Source organism: Rhagoletis zephyria, unplaced genomic scaffold, assembly GCF_001687245.7.
Source record: "Rhagoletis zephyria isolate East Lansing unplaced genomic scaffold, Rhagoletis_zephyria_1.1 Rzeph_scaffold_03629, whole genome shotgun sequence".
Lineage (NCBI taxonomy): Eukaryota > Metazoa > Arthropoda > Insecta > Diptera > Tephritidae > Rhagoletis > Rhagoletis zephyria.
The window spans coordinates 6,660-23,230 of record NW_016160712.1 but is presented as its reverse complement, the minus strand read 5'-3'; the positions used below and the strand labels follow the sequence as shown (position 1 = coordinate 23,230).

General features: G+C 34.6%; 1 protein-coding gene across 1 annotated transcript; it reads right to left on the bottom strand.

The window, feature by feature from the left end:
* Nucleotides 1-13,967: 13,967 nt before the first annotated feature.
* On the bottom strand, nt 13,968-16,211 carry LOC108369363 (somatostatin receptor type 5-like). The gene has a single exon (XM_017624459.1). It carries the CDS (start codon nt 16,209-16,211, stop codon nt 14,565-14,567), a length of 1,647 nt encoding a protein of 548 aa, XP_017479948.1. The 3' UTR covers nt 13,968-14,564.
* Between the last annotated feature and the right edge of the window lie 360 nt (nt 16,212-16,571).

The following is a 16,571-nucleotide window of genomic DNA, read 5'->3' as shown; positions in this document are numbered from 1 at the left end:
TATTGAAGCTAATTTATTCAAAATTGATGCTTGCAACAATTCTTTACCAAGAAATACGTTTATGGTAAAATTTTGGAAAATGGGCGTGGCACCGCCCACTTATGATCACATATAAGTATATCGGTAACCGTTCTACCAATTTGTACCAAACTTGGTGTGGTTATTGTGCTTGCCACATATAAGCAAAACGTTGAAAATTATTGAAATCGGACTAAAATAACGGCCGCTTCTCATATAACGGTACGTTTCAGAAATGCTTGAAACTTCAATATTTCGAAATTGAAGGGCGCCAATTTACTCAAAATTGATACACCTCGGCTTACCATCTAGCGGTAGCTTTCGGAAAAGTGAAAAAACATATATTTAATACTTGCGCCGGGTATTTAATGTTCGGCTCCGCCCGAACTTAGACTTTCTTACTTGTTTAATAATCACTTAGACCGCAGTGGGCACTTTCTTACTAAATGGTCACTGGATAACTTACATACAAATATTTATTTATTTTCTCGTGGCTTAGGATTGTAAAATGTGAGCTTAATAATGAACAGAATTGCACAAGTTTGGAGTACAGGATTAGACCACGAAATCACTTGAATTTATATTTCTCATATCGGTAAGAGTTACTCCCTTTTTATATGCCTTTACCGATCATATATGGGCAAAAAATTAACTGTTAGCCAACTCAATAGCTTGTGAGGATCCACTCTGATATAAATCAGTCGATAGAACGATTTTTAGTCGCACTTGACAATGTGTTTTCACTTATTTGAGGCAAAATGTCATTGAATTCGCCATAGTGAAAACCAGCCTTAACAAAGCTTAGACTTATCGGTCTGAATGCTTAGGGAAGAAAGTACTTACGCTTATCATAATGAAACTTACTCACGCTCTCGTCCATACCTCAGAAAGGTGCGATAGTGATCGACTGTCTCTGACAGTAGGGCAGTATGGACCGGCTTTTATTGAATCGAAGTGGCATGTGGAAGCGACACTCTCACAATCGGTTCTGAGGTAACACCTTTTGGCCTTCCTAATATCTTACTGTGCTTAATCTGACTAGATCAGTGCTCATTTTAGCACCATGTGCGTGTAGTTTTATTGAAAAAGCCTGCACATCCCCTTTGTAAACGCTTAGAGTTCCCACGACCACTAGCCTGTTCTAAATTTAGCCTTCTTTATTTATTACGGGACAACGAAATTTAAAAGTGTCAGAATTAGCGCAATTCAGTTTTGTAAATTTTAAATAAATTTCCTTGGGGCTATAAGGTTTGTTCCTTAGCAACTTGCTAAATTTGCCTCGGTCTGTTTCTTTCTAGCTCCTTTAGAATACTTTCCCTGGCTTTTGCTCCTCCTGGTTTCGTATAATAAAATTTACCCATCCTGCTCATGTCTGTGATGCCTAACTGTACACTGTGAGCTTTGGCATTACATTTTATAGATCACTAATAATATTTTTCCGGCAGTACTCAACAAGATGCTATATATCAAAGAGTGACACGGTGGTATTAGCCCCGAAAAGTAGACCGCAGCAAAACCGTAGTCTGTGAATCTATCACAAACGTTCAGCGTCGTCTATATTGTGGCACGCTCTTCCTGCTGTTTCTATCATTGCTTTATTTCGTAAGTTGAAATTCTTTATATTTCTCAAGCAGTTTTCCGCATAGACATGTCTGCCTTCTTATAATCTACTCTCTACTGTTCGTTTTTCTCCTACTCGACATTCCCCTTCGCTCAGCACATTAGTCAGCTCATTTGCTATCTCAACATTATCTCTAATCTACTTTAAGTGTTTTGTTTCAAAATAAATCGCTTTAATCTTCTCCATTTGCTCGCTCTTCATTTGCAAAATTTCAAATATTTTTTGTGCTCAATGAGGTAAACGAAAAGAAAAACAAATAAGCGGTCATTATTGTTGTTATTAGAGCAAAAGTTTATGAGGTGTTTGTTTATATTTTTTCTAATGCAGCTGGCCAATTGGGTATGTCGTTGTTGTGGCCACGAATATACTCGTATTTTTTTGTTCGTTTTTATTTGGCACTCATTTTAAATTGAGGCCATTTATGGCATTTTGAAGTAGCGTCTGTTCACCTTGTAGTTGAGGCTGTTTTTGGCTTTTGCTGGTTTAGAACTTGAACAAGAAGTTTAAGGCACCCAAATGTAAATGAAAATTAAAATTCTGATAAGGAAACATAGAGGCAATTTTGCAAAGACATCTAATTTTTTGGAAAGAAATCATATGCAAGTATATATGAAATCAAAATGCAGAAATTTTAGAGTATTAGGCAAGTACTATGATTGATCTGACTAAATATAACAAATGCAATTTTGGATGACTAAATCAAATGATCGACGTTCAAGGAAAATACATAGTTTTCTGATCATCAATTTAGTTAAGTTTTCTTTTCATTGATTAAAGGTTGAAGTCCAAGACTAGAGCTAAAGATTAACTGAGTAATATAATGCAGCCCTACATGTGAATGATAGGTTTATTTATAGAAGCATTGGAGGCGAATTCGAACTTAAGTACATATAAATTCTGGTCCAGGTATAGAAAATGTACCCAATTTACTTGATGGAAAGAACCACTCGACTGAAGAGGCTTCGACTTTATACCTCATAACAAGGATCTCTGTGTAGTTAGAGTGCACAGTGGTTCAAAATTGGCATTTTGTGTTCCCAATTCACTGGAGCCTTCATTTTTACTTCAATTTGATTACTTTCCTTTTAAATGAAAGCTAATAAAATTTGCATGAGACCAGTTGAGAACGATTTTTGAATTTTTGTTTGTTTGCGTTAAATTTTTTAGTGCAAAGTGCAGAAAAAGTAGCAGTTCTGAAAAAAATTGATTCTCCTGTTCCAGTTAATAAATGTTACATAATAAACTATAGTTGAAAACAATTGTAAAGTTCTCTCAAAACAAATAATAAAAATATAAAGAAATAAAATATTTGAAAAGCTATAAAGAAATGTTCACCAAAATATATTTTTTTTGTTTTTATAAAAAATTTGGGTATGCAGTTTTATACATCATTAATAATATAACAAACGCTTTTAGTTCCCATTTAGCATGCAGATGTGCTCGAAATTTTAGTGAAAAAATTATTAAAAATTAACGCGACCTCTTAGCCAGCTGCAAATTACACTTTATTATGCTAAAATTTAATGATCTATAAAACTGCATACCCAACACTTTTCTAGAGCCTCAAAATTACTGGTATAACATTTCAAATTTTTCTTGCGAATTTTGTTTTCATTTTGGGGGACCCTAAAATTGTTTTCAACTACTTTATACTATAAAACATTTATTAACTGGAACGGAGAATCAATTTTCTTCAACTTTTCTACTTTTTCTCCGCTTTGCACTAAAAAAATTCAATACAAACAAACAATAATTCAAAAATCGAGCTTAACTGATCGCTCGCAAATTTTATTAGCTTTCATTAAAAAAAAAAGTTATCAAATTGAGTGAAAAATGAAGACTTCAGTTTCTCTCAAAACATCGAAGAGCCGCCTGAGCAGATGTTTTCATTATCCATTATAAAAAGGCACCCGCTTACCAAGTTTCAGACTGATATCTCGAAAACTGAGGAACAAGTTGCGTTTTGGTATACTTTTGTATGGGTCTATCTCTCACTCTTTTCGTACTTACCAATTATCGGAACATATTTATAATACCATTTCATGTTCATGAAAGGTATACAAATTTCGAATGCACATGCACGAAATTCCCTTTAACTGAAATACTTAAAAGCGTAAACATTTCCACACTCAAGCGCATTGTATTCCAGACGACGCATTTCTACACATGCCTGCACACACAACCAAACATCAACATCAATATACACGGTTTTTTGTACATCTTCATAGTTGAATAGCTTTTAGAAAGTGCTGAGCAGTGACATTTAACACCAGCTGTCAGAACGCGTCATTGCAATGTTCTCACTTTTGCCGCTTTTATTAGAAAACTCTTGCGTGCATGTGTGGATGTGCATATGTATGTAAATGTGTGGGGATTTAGAAACGCCAAGGCTAAGCTGGTGGCGAGGAAAAAGGCGCCAGCCACCACTGTTGTGCGTAGCTTCATTTTTTTAGCAGATTTTCTTTTTTTCGAATTTTCGTTCATTCTTATTTTTTACTCTTTCGCTATCAAGTGTACTTAAAGTTTGTTTTTATAAAAAAACCACAGCGTCTAAAACTCAAAGGAAAGTGAGAAAAGTTGAGTGCGAAAAGTCAAGAGAAAAGCAAGAAAAAAATATTAGAGGCGGATGAATTTTTTCTCATCTTGTGGGAATTTAGTTGTGGTGGGCAAAAATGTTATGCCATGAATGCTTTCACTTACACGCATGTGGCTTTGAGCTGGACTAAGAAGCTGAGTCAGTAGAATTACGAGAATGCTTGTGAGTGGATTTTGAGGATTTTGCAAAATTTAGCGTTTCCTAAATATGATGTGGTGAGCTTCTTAAAGATGATACAAACATTCAAAGTCAAGGCACCATATGCGTAAAATAATCTTTGTTAAAAATGACTTTTGAAAATTGTTTTTTATCACAACCTGATTTTTAATATCTACATAATTTTAAAAATATTGTTATTTTTGCCAGATACTAAAATGAGAAATTTTAGGGTAATGAAGTCGTAAAGTATGTATAGCGACGGCTGGGTGGAAGGTCGACCTATCTCTTCAGCCGGTTCGAAAACGCTCTTTCTTAGAAAAATTTTCAAAAACGCCCTACCTCAGAATTTGGTTGAAGAACGTCGTATTTTGAGAAACGAAGTTCACTTGCAAGAAAAATACAGCGTCCTCCAGACGAAATTCTTAGCCAAATTGGAGCTTCAGGATGGCTAATTATTAAGAAAAATATGTATATTTAGTGCCAGTTTTCCCAGAGTTCACGCCTTATATGCCTTTTTCAAAATAAGTTTCAATTGATTCGTGCCCTAATTATGAAAAAGGTCATCCATGCAATACACACTCAAGCTGTGAACCCTTTTTAGACCTTAAAATCAGTTCGTGCTAAAGCTTGGTATCCAGCCCTCAATAAAAATCTAAAGAAAAATTTTCATTATTGCTGCCATTTGAAAAAGTACTTTGCCGTTGTTGTAAATTTTCTTGAAGAAATAAATATACAAGCGTTTTATTTTATTTTCAGAAAAAGAAAATTTGTTTTTCATGAGAGCTACTATTTAGATTCAAGATCATCAAATTTAAAATCAATTCAAAGAATTTGCCGAGCTTTTCAGCCTTACGTATAGCAAGTCCCGGGTAATGAAAGTAGAGATCTGATGCAATTTCCTCCTCTCTCGCATCCCATCAGTTTCTACAGAAATTACAAAAGTATCAGACTAGTTGCATTTTCAAGTTTTTTTTAGGTCTCCAAACTCTCCATGTTGCAAAATTATCTGCAGAAAAAATTGTGCATGAAGAATATACTGTTGCCAAAAGCGTAGCCTATTCTCTATTAATTCAAAAAATCTCCAAACTCTCCAGTTCTAATAAACCAACAAGAAACAGTTCCTGAAGAAACAACTGTTGCCATAGATAAAAAAATACCTATTTTACATAAATAAAAAAATCTTTAATATCTATAATGTAAAGACATCGGCCTGTTAATGGAAATGATTTCCAATTTTTCGAACAAGTCTCCAAACTCTACATTTTATAGATTTTCATACAAATGTAAATCGGTAATTTTTCTGCAAATATATTTAATTAAGTCTTAGCAAGATTTTGCTATTTTTGAAAAATTTCTAAATTTTGGTTTTCAATAAAATTTATTAAATAAAAAATCTTGTTGGCAAAATCCACAAACTCTCCAAACGATCCATCCTTCTCATGAAGAGTCTAATGCGTGACCATTGGATATTCCGTATGACCGTGCTTTCTGTAGGCCTACTCTCAGTTTTCTGTCACTATGACTAAGTACCTAATTGAGAAACTAAAGACTTAAGACTTTTAAAATATGAATTGAATCAAAGACCTTCTTCTAGCCAGTATTATGTGTTGCTTTCCGAAAGCAACGGAGCTACATACAAACTTTTTCACATCTCCTAAAAAGGCGGTAATTCTATAGGTGGCAACTCATAAAAATTACCGAAAAAAAAACTTTGCAAAATACAGAAAACGTTAAAGTAGTTTTTTTACGGTTCTTATGCACTGTAAAATAGTTTTCTCTTACACACTTTTAAAGTGTTCCCACGACCTACTATCTTTCCACATATTGTTCTACAAAATTTCAGAAATCTGCCTTCCATTATTTCAGTTAACAGCTTCCAACAGTATTTCACTGAAGTATACCTATACCTAGACATATACATTAGGATGAAGCGAAAAAAATTAAAATTTCGATTTCGAGATTCGAATAGTGCGAAAAAGTTGCGTAACATGATCACATTGAACCGTGCTAAACCGTTTTTCGATTAGATAATATTTATGGTCGCTCCAAGTGTCTTAAACTTTCGAAGAAATCTCTCAAATAATTACTTTTTATACTAAATTAAAAAGACTTTGTAGAAAGTGAGTATGCAGGTTTGTAGCTCATTAAATTTTAGTATAATAAAGTGCAAGTTTCGCAATCCTAAAAATTTCTGTTGATTTTTGATAACACCGGATCACAAATTTGTATTTGTTTTGTTCTACGGATGCCACTATCCTATTCGTATGTAAAATTGCTCGCTGATTCCGAGAATTGAGTTAATTTTTGTATCTATGAATAGCGGAAAAATAAAAAATAAAAAAATTTTTGGTAAATGCTTTGCTTTTGTTTGAAAGCCTGTTCCTTTACAAAAAAAAAAAAAGAATTAAGAAAATCGATGGATAAATAACAAATTAATCATTGGTCAAATGAAAATGTGCAAGATTTTTTTTTAAGAAAAGTGAACACTGAACAGGAACGAGTATATATGGCGCAACATTCTTTCAGACTAATTTTTCATACAAAAATGTTTGCGTATTTTCATTTGCCAACTAATTCCTTTTTGATTTATACATCGATTCAATTCACTAGTAGCTTAATTTTTTGCCACAGATCAGGCTTGAACGCAAGTAAAAAAAATTTACACCGAATCTTTTATTTTTTTTAATTTTCCCCTGTTTAAATTTGATTTTTTTAATTTTTTCATCAAAAAACAAAAAATCTGAAATAATTAATAACTTTCTCAGAAACTACCAGGCCTATCGAAAATTGATGTATGCACGCTTCATGGCGAATTTTATCAGCTTTAATTTTCCACATTTCGTATTAAGATTTTCGTAAGATATACGTGATTAAGTGCAACCACTTTTTTTTTTAGCTGAGTAACGGTAAATTGCAAATATCTAGAAAACCTATACAAAGAACAAAAATTTTACTCGATTTTCGAAACCAGCGAGCAAATATATACTATAAAAATTTCGAAATCGTAAAACAGATTTTTTCGCTGCACACTAATATACTTACATACATGAGTAGGTGAAATTATGCATTTCACTGTGTTTCATCTCCATTAACGCTAAATAAAAACGCTGCGTATACTCAAGTTCAGTTTATATATACATATATATATATTTTTTCTTCTACTAGTGGTTCATTCATTTTTAATGGATGCACACTTTCTAGCATCTGCTTTCCAACCACAATAATAATAATACATTTATGTATGTATGTACCACCCAAAATCAGTTTATGCAGGGAAAACATACCATTAATATCTTGTGCAAAAAATAAATTCAATACATCCCTTCGGCATAGGCGCACACGCACACACCAATTTCATTGGGATTTTGCACAGCTTGGCCTTATTTCGCTTGCTTGGTTCATTGTGCTGCTATAACAATGAGCACATATGTACATACATACCTACGGGTTCGTGCATAATGGTTATTGTTTTCTTATTACTAGGAAATGTATGGTCTGTACTTGGTTAAAGCAATATTCGCCAGTAATGGATGTTTTTGTTTTGTTGCTTTAATTTTAAATTACATGCCATTGTTCGCGTTGTTGGGGGCAAAAAGGTCGCTTAGATATTTCACGAAGGTCCAAGTCCTAAAGTAAGTGTTAGAGTGTTTCTACATACATGTGTACATACATACTTATATATGTACGTATGAATTACTTTAAAAATCAATGGATTTTTGGTATGTCTGCAATCGTAATAAATTTTTGTTGTTTGAGAACTGTCAGATATTAAAGTTAAAGTTTACTGACCTTAGAATTTCTAGCACCGAATATATTTCATAAAACTCATAAACTCGCTCAAATCATGACTCTGCGAATTAAGTGTTCTATGAAAAAATTTCTCGCTCTTTTCTAGTTAAGGTCCCTAAGGGCGTCTATGTGTACAAATATTTTATGGTTGTGAAAAAATGTGGGACATTTTTTGAAGTAATGTTTTTTTTTAATTTATCTGCCCTTTCAACACGAATTTCGTCCTGCAAAAAAATGGTTTTTAAGGGCAGATAAATTTTAAAACCTTCTTAAGAAAACGGCACTTAAGCTTTATACTAAAAAGTGAAATTTAAAACTACCGAGATAAGTTGTAAAACAATTCTCTTAGTGTTTGATCAACACACAAAGATGCTAACATTGGGCATAGTGTGACTGAGACCATCAATAAAATTCCTTAAATTTTTCCACAGAGTAGTAGCTAATATGGAGCAGAAATAAAAGTCAATTTAAGTAGGGGTGGTACACTCAGGCAGCAGTACCGACCGAAGCAAGGAAAATCAAAGCTACAGGTATTCACATTAACGGGGCAGCTTTTAGCACGAAACAAACTATTTACTAACATATTTATAGAATTTGCTTCAATACTTTGGCTTATCACTAGCGCCAGCACCTTCCCATTTAAAGACCAAAATAAAAAATAAAGTTCAACGTGCAGAAGTCTAGGTGTCTGGCGGACAGCCAAGCTGAACTCAAGGCATTGGCCAGCCCTCTAAGTGTCAGGTCACTCGGGAGTACCTGCTAATGCGGCATAGGTATCACTGTTTGGCTAGAGAAAGCTCATCTCAGACATGCCTTGTTCCGCTAGCAGTTATAGTACTCCCACCTTCGGTCATCGAAGCCACCGTCAGAAACTATTTAGGTGAATGTTTCGTTCGGTTATGACTTGTAGGCTTCAAGCGGCTGCAGCTGGGCAAACTCATGTTGATCTCATTCACAGAGCGTCTTGCTAGGTATTTGCTTTCGTTGAGCATACGGGGCTGCAGGCAACTTGAGGAACTGTTGACTGGTCACTTCTCGTTGCATAAACACCTCACTGTGATGGGCATACATGAAAACCGCATTCGCCATTCCTGCCTTGAAGTGGATAAGACGGCGGAGTGCTTTAAGGATTAGGTATTAGGCTTTTTGAAAGCGATGTGTTGGGAGACGAATATCCGAGCTCTGGAACACCCAACAATCTACTCGGATTATTTGTCGATCGTCTAGAAATAAAACATATGAAGAGGATTAAGAGGGAAAAAGAAAACGCGGAACGGCTTCAGTCGGCTCAGCACTGGTTTCTGTGTGCACATACCCCAAGAGGTGTGCCAACTACTATTATTTGAGTAAAATTAGGTTTATTTAAATAATATAAAATTTTGTACAACTTTCAAAATTGTTGAATATCAACTTTAGTCAAGGCAAATTACAATCGACACGATATGTGACGTTGAATGTTAGAAAAAAGTTACGTATACGCACAAGGGATTAAAGGGTTAAAAGGGATATTTATATCTAAAATTTGACTTTTAACAAAAAAAAAATCACAACTATGCATGTATTATCTCTACACTTTGCAATAGGAGCAACAGAATTGGACAAGCTTATTTGTCTCCACATCGCATGGATCGTCTACCTCGGGACGAAGCGTGTGACTTTTTGCAGGCATTTCATCCACCAGATCGAGCTGGTTTGATCGGTAAATGAAGCTTTCCTTTGCACCTTCTCCTCTGCTTCCACCAGCGGCTACCGCGTTTCATACTTTTCATACTGCTGAGATAGGTGAACTTATATATTTATCTCATTATAGTTTTTAAATGGGTGGTAACGCTACTTAAAACATTTTTATATATGTATATAGAAGTTAAACAGGCTGCCAGCAAATATAGAAATAACAACATTTATTTTCGTCTGCCTATTTCCGAATTCCAGATGCATAAGGCAGATTTGAGAGGTTTTTACACAACGCAAATACTAAGTTAAACTAAAATAGCATACGACCAGTATAATAAAAAAACCCCCCCTACAACTATGGAGATATATTAAGGGTATTCCGGGGACAACAGCGCCGTACTCACTAAATAAATTTCTTTGAAATCATTTGCGAGGTTTCAGAAATCAGTGAAAAAAATGTCGTTTAAAAATAAAATACATCTCGCCAATGACGCTATTTATGGGGACAACAATTCTACTTTGATAAAGTTTTATAAAAAAATAATATTTTTGTGTAAAAAAAATTCTCAACAATAGCGCCATTTATCGGATCATTTACACACCCAAAAAATTTCATTTAAATCGGTTGGGTGGTTTCATAGATTGTAAAATGCTAAACTTATTTCGTTCAAGTTATTATACCATAAAGTAATAAAAAAATAATGCATTTATTTTTAGTAGTTTCTATAGTTTGAAAGTTATAAAAAGGAAAAATATGAATGACTTGGTGCACGAGTTTCGCTTGCTGCTACTGCAATTACTTTACTACTAGGGGTATTATTATAAAGTGTTACCAAAGCCAACTTGGATCGGAAAGTGGTAAGATGATGGGTCATATCGAGACTTGATTTTAAAATTTTCTAATTGGGGTTTTCGTTCTACCTGTACTGAGCTACTTATATGTGTGTCCCTTGGTGTCTTTCCTGTAAAACTATAAAACCAGATAACCCAATAACCAGGCCAGCGTGAACAACCACAATGTTTATTGGTTTACCAAATAAATGATTACACAAAAAAATATAAAATAAAAAACCATTGAGTTTTTGTCGTTTTAATTTATTTCTTTACATTTACAATTCTTACAATCTACTTCTAACTAATTATAAGTTTTGTTTAAATAGTAAATGAATTGTATTAAAATTTTGTAAAAACACCTTCGAAAGTCTTGAAGGCTTTGTTTATGTGAAAAAATATAAGCGTGTATATATTGAGATTTTACAGAGCAGCGTTAACCGCATTAAATATTTGTTTGCAGTAAATGTATTTAACCTCAAGAAAAAATATTATGTTCGTCAGCTAATCAGAAAGAATAAGAAGAATTTTTAAAACTAATTTCGAAGATATTTTTAAATTAAATAATTCCAATATTAATTATAGCGGGGATTATCTGCTTAAACTCGTTTGAATTAAAATACAAAATTGTAGTTTGAAATTTAGAAAAATAATGCTTATATCGAGCCGTAACCACCAAAACAACGTAAGCGAAATTTTTTGGCGGTTAGCGCTCGATATGTAAATTCAATTTATTATACGTTATCAGTTATTAAATTTTTTTTTTAATTTTGAAATACTTTTTATCACACACAACTCTAAGCTAAAAGTAATTCTAATATTTTTTCCTTTTATATGAAATCTAACACCGTAACAGATAAATTCGATTGGCTCATTACAGAGTAATAATTTTGTGTTTTTTTGCTTGTATACTAATAATTTTTCATTTATTTTGATTAAATTTTTGGTACTTTTCCAAGTTCTTATAAACGAGAAGATTCTATGCATAAGGAACTGCGGAATTTTGTTCGTTGTTACTTTAAACTACTTTTTCATTGTTTTTATTTTATTTTCTTAAAATTAATAAGCAAACACATAAAGAATTACAAAAAGATTTAAATTTTTTTCTATAATACAAATACCTGTATATGTAATACATATATGTATAAACTTTTCTCATATGCCATGCTCAAACAACACAACAGCTTCAAAAGACTTGGGCCAAGATGCAGAAATAGTGACGACACTCCGAAAAAAAAGCTGAAATGTATGAATGAGCTTTAAAAGCTGGCCCAAACTTTTAAGCTATAAAATTATTACAATCCGCTCTCAGAGTTGTATGAGTACAAGTCAGATGTGGCGAAGGAAAAAAGTGAGAGCTAGCTAGTGGAAAGCTCCTGACAAACGGAATAATATAGCCTGGCTTGAATGGCAAAATTCGAAAGATAATTTTATTAGCTAATATATTTATGTTAGCTAAGTCTTCCACACGAAGTAATTTATTTGCTTAAATTTCTTGTTTAATGAAACTAATTAATTAATGAATGAAACTAATTAAAGTGAGTGGTGGAGCACATCAATTAAAAAGGTTCATGTTAAACAAATTCGCATAAATTATGACAAAGCTTAAAGATGACTAGCTTTATAGAGAGCTTATAAAGTTTTCAATTTGGTTTTGTTCTCCGGAAACTCGCTTGAAAAAATTTAATAAAGTAATAGGTTTTGAATTTTATTGTGCCTACTACTGCGAATCTTAACTTTTATCCTGTTTTAGTATCAGAAAAGCTTACTCGTCAAAGGAAATTTTCAATGCCAATTTCTAGACCTAATTCGGTTTTACTGATTTAGCCTTTCGAATCGGTTTTCAAATAAGATACAAAACATTGAAAAATTGAGTTTTTTGGAGACCGAAGCTTTTTAGCAATTTTTGTGTGAAACGGTTTTCAAGCCTTACTGGTTCAAAAAGAATATTACAAAATCCAGAAAATATTTAAGATGGTGGTTTTAAATCACTGATGGGCACTGTCTTGCCCGCGGGCAAAGCTCTTTTTGTATATGCGCGAGCAGAGTAAAAGCTCTCTCTGCGCATCCCTGTTTTAAATACCTTAAAGCTCAAACGTGGACAAATGAAGGTTTTGCTAATACATACTTTATATGTACAAATCTCTTTAGTTTTTATGTAAGTGCCCACAGAGGAAAAGCTTTGTCTGGACGTCACTGTACTATATACGTAGGTACATAGACATGTGATGATCGCAACGTACCTAAAAGTTAAAAAAGTGGAAATATGGCGACTTTAGAAACTACGCTTACAATTTTGCTTTGGCAAAAAAAAGATTTTACTATCTAGAGAACTTTAAAAGCTTCTCATCTGCTCATTACAGCTCCGAAACAAGGAACAAGCTTTTAGTTTCCAGAACAAGCACACAACATTACCAGCGGAACTTTGAAAGCTCCTAAAGCTTTCTAGAACTTTTGTGTACGAAGAAAATAGATAAAGAATAGAATGGGTTAAAACTCGTTAAAGCAAATTGTAGATTCTGTATTATTGCGAACAGAGAAAAAGCTCTTTCAGGTCTTCACTACACTATATATGTATGTTGACTAGTGAAGCCGTACACGAACTTCCATAGGGTATTAGCTTTCTGCTCACCATTGGAATACATATCTAGTATATGCGCACAGGGTTAAAGCTTTCTACGGTCATGAGGATATGAGAAGGATGATAATAGACTGTGCTTTTGGGAAAAACTTTCTTCAGAGTTTTCTATGTAAAATTTGATACGTTTATACTATTTATTTACTATATTCATCTAATTCTTAACCGACTTCACAAAAAAGAGAAGGTTGTCAATTCGTCAGTTTTTTTTTTTATGTATGTATGTTACCTCATAACTTTGGACCGCGTTAACCGATTTATATAATTTGTTTTTTTTTTAAGGAAACGTGTTACCTCACAGGTGGTTTAAATCCGATCATTGGAACATGAAGAAATTAACGATGATCTTGAATTTGTATATGGAAATTGAAGTCGGTTTTGTTTTTTTTTGCTTAAAAATTACTTGTTAGCTATTGAAAATGCCAAAGGCCGTCTTTTCCTTTGTAATATGCTTTAGTAATTTTTATTTAAGTCAAAATATGGTTTATTTTGTAAGAGAATGAGATGGCTTTGAAATTTTTTCTACCAAAGAATTCTAATCTTATCATTTCTGTAATATTATTTTAAGTACGTCACGCAATGTCGCAGTAAAAAATTGCAATTCCTAAATCCTATTTCTTTTTTGCAACAAGAGTTTCAGTTGCTAATATTTCTAGTCCAGTTTCCACTTTCAGTCTTCCAAAAGCTCTAAAACCAAACCATTTTCTGTTATATTCTAAAAGTGTTGGATAAAACTTTCAACCCTATTTTGAAGTATGTGTGAACATTTGGTAACTACTATCGATAGTGTGTGCTCTCCCTATACACACCCTAATGATCTAATTTTACTCCTACACAGTGTAGTAATTTTTTTTACTTTTTTCAGATTCACTCAGTAAAAAAATTCAATTACTAGACTTTACATTTTTCTTGTTTTTATGGGCTTTTCGCAATGCCTTGTTTTCAGTTATCGTTTTCACTCTACCAATAGCTAAAAATCCTTTATTTCCAATTATTTTTTGTAAGATTTTCTAAGCTTCTATGACCTCCAAACATATCTCAATTATTCTTTACTTGCCCAGCCCTAAAACTAACGCGGCCATACCGTTCTTACATCCAATCTCTCTTGCTGCCCCTACGTTTTTCTTGACACATGTATCTCATATCAATTTCTCGCTGCCAACCGCTTTTGCTGACACTCACCTCCTTGCCACATAGACGATCGTCTCTACTGGCGTGCGACCACCCATAGCCAAGTCTTATAAATCTGTGTGCAATACTGGCATTTTACTATTAATCTCAACAACATCTGGTTGCGTAGACCGCTCATCAGCTGTCATCTGTCCCAACTTAACTCCTGTGGATGATATGTCAGGCAACAAAAGCATTGTGGCATTTGTGCCCATCACAACGCTGCCAACCGAGTTGTGTGTGATGACGGGCGCATGCACCGGCGGCAAAAAGTTTGACTGTGGATCAGGGCTAACAATAAACTGGTTCGCAGAAACGCTAGTGCCAGTTGTCGTTGTAGTGCCGGTAGTTGTTGTCGTCGCCGCTGCAGCAGTATTCTTCGCATTGGTTGCATTATGATTGCGCGTCACAAGCGCCTTCTGCTTTTGTTTTGCCTTCTTTGGCGAGAACAATCGATCCGATTGACGATTTTTGCCAAATTTGGGGAAGAAACTATTTTCCAGTTGTAGTTGCGCATTGACGTCCTTGCGGGCGGCGCAAGTGCATGCCTTCAGGAAACTCTTCTTGAAATTGTCACTCAAAAAGGCGTAGAGTATGGGATTCATTGCGGAATTCGAGTAGCCTAGACAGCCGGCCAGCAGGAAGATGGTGATCTCAAGTCTCGATGCGCATTTGCTTGGCGACGAATTGATGAGCGCCACCTGTGATATCCAATAGGGTAGCCAACACAGTATGTATACTGTAATCACTGTTAGAACCAGTTTGGTCACCTTGCGGTGAGAGCGCTTCTTCTCTTTGGACTTTTGCTTTGGACCCACTGTATGCAATTTGCGTATGACCAGAAAATAGAAGATTAGAATGAAGGTAAGCGGTGTGGCAAAGCCCAATGTCAGTGTGTACAGTATAAATGTGGTACCCGATTGTGTATTTTGTGCTTCGGGCCACTTGATGTTGCACGACACGTGATCCTCATTCAATTGCACTGTGTTGGCAAATAGTATCACGGGCAACATAAGTAGCACCGACGTCAGCCAAGCAAAACCCGAGACCAGCTCCGATACGAATGGTGTGCGATAGCGTGGCGATGAAATTGGATGACAGACGGCTATATAGCGATCCGCTGACATGATCAACAAGAAGATCGACGATGTGAATTGTGTAATCGATGTGCTCACCATGTAAGCTTTGCAAACGTAATCGCCGAACTGCCAGCTGCCAACTTGCATGGTATACAATAAAATTGGTATGCCAATGAGGAAGCACTCATCAGCTATAGCCAGATTGAGTATGTAAATGTTGGTGACTGTTTGCATTTTCGAAAAACGCAAAACTACATAGATAACGAGCGTATTACCGAAGAGTCCAATGATGCAAACGATAGCATAGAGTATCATTGTAATAAGATTGGCAATGGCATTTTGTCCATTGTGACATACCAACTCATCTTCGTAGGTCTCGTTGAAGGTCATGTTGAAGATAGCGCCATTTACGCGACTAAAGAACTCATTGGGCTCCAATTGAAAGAGATTCAAATTAGGCAGCAGCTGTTCTTGAATATTTGCTAATGCGCGTGCGCGTGCCATAGCCAAACTGGAGCTGATGTGTTCACGTCCACCAGGCGGTTCACCAACGTCGCTGTTGCCGCTTTGTGTGTGTTGTGGCATTAAGCTCGCCAGTAGGCTGATGTAGAATAAATTCGATATGTTGGACTCCATTTGGCTGGACTGATGGCGTCAGTGTTTATAGCCGTGTTTTCAATTCTGCCAAGCTCTTTTAACGTGTGTACATATACATACAATACTTCGATCTTTGCTGATGATCAAAATATTAGAATATCGAAATCCATATTTCCATGAAATCTGCAAAGAAAATATTCATTAATTTTAATTGCATTAATTAATTTAAAATTTAATAGGAAATGGTTAAAGTTTACTAAAAATAAAATTCAGCGACGCTACTCTGTTGAAGCTCATCATTACACATAAACATACAGTGATTTTACTTTTTAGCTAAATCAACAATTTGTACTAAACTTAAAAGCTTTTAATAGAGCGATGTTTAGTAAGCACGTGGAA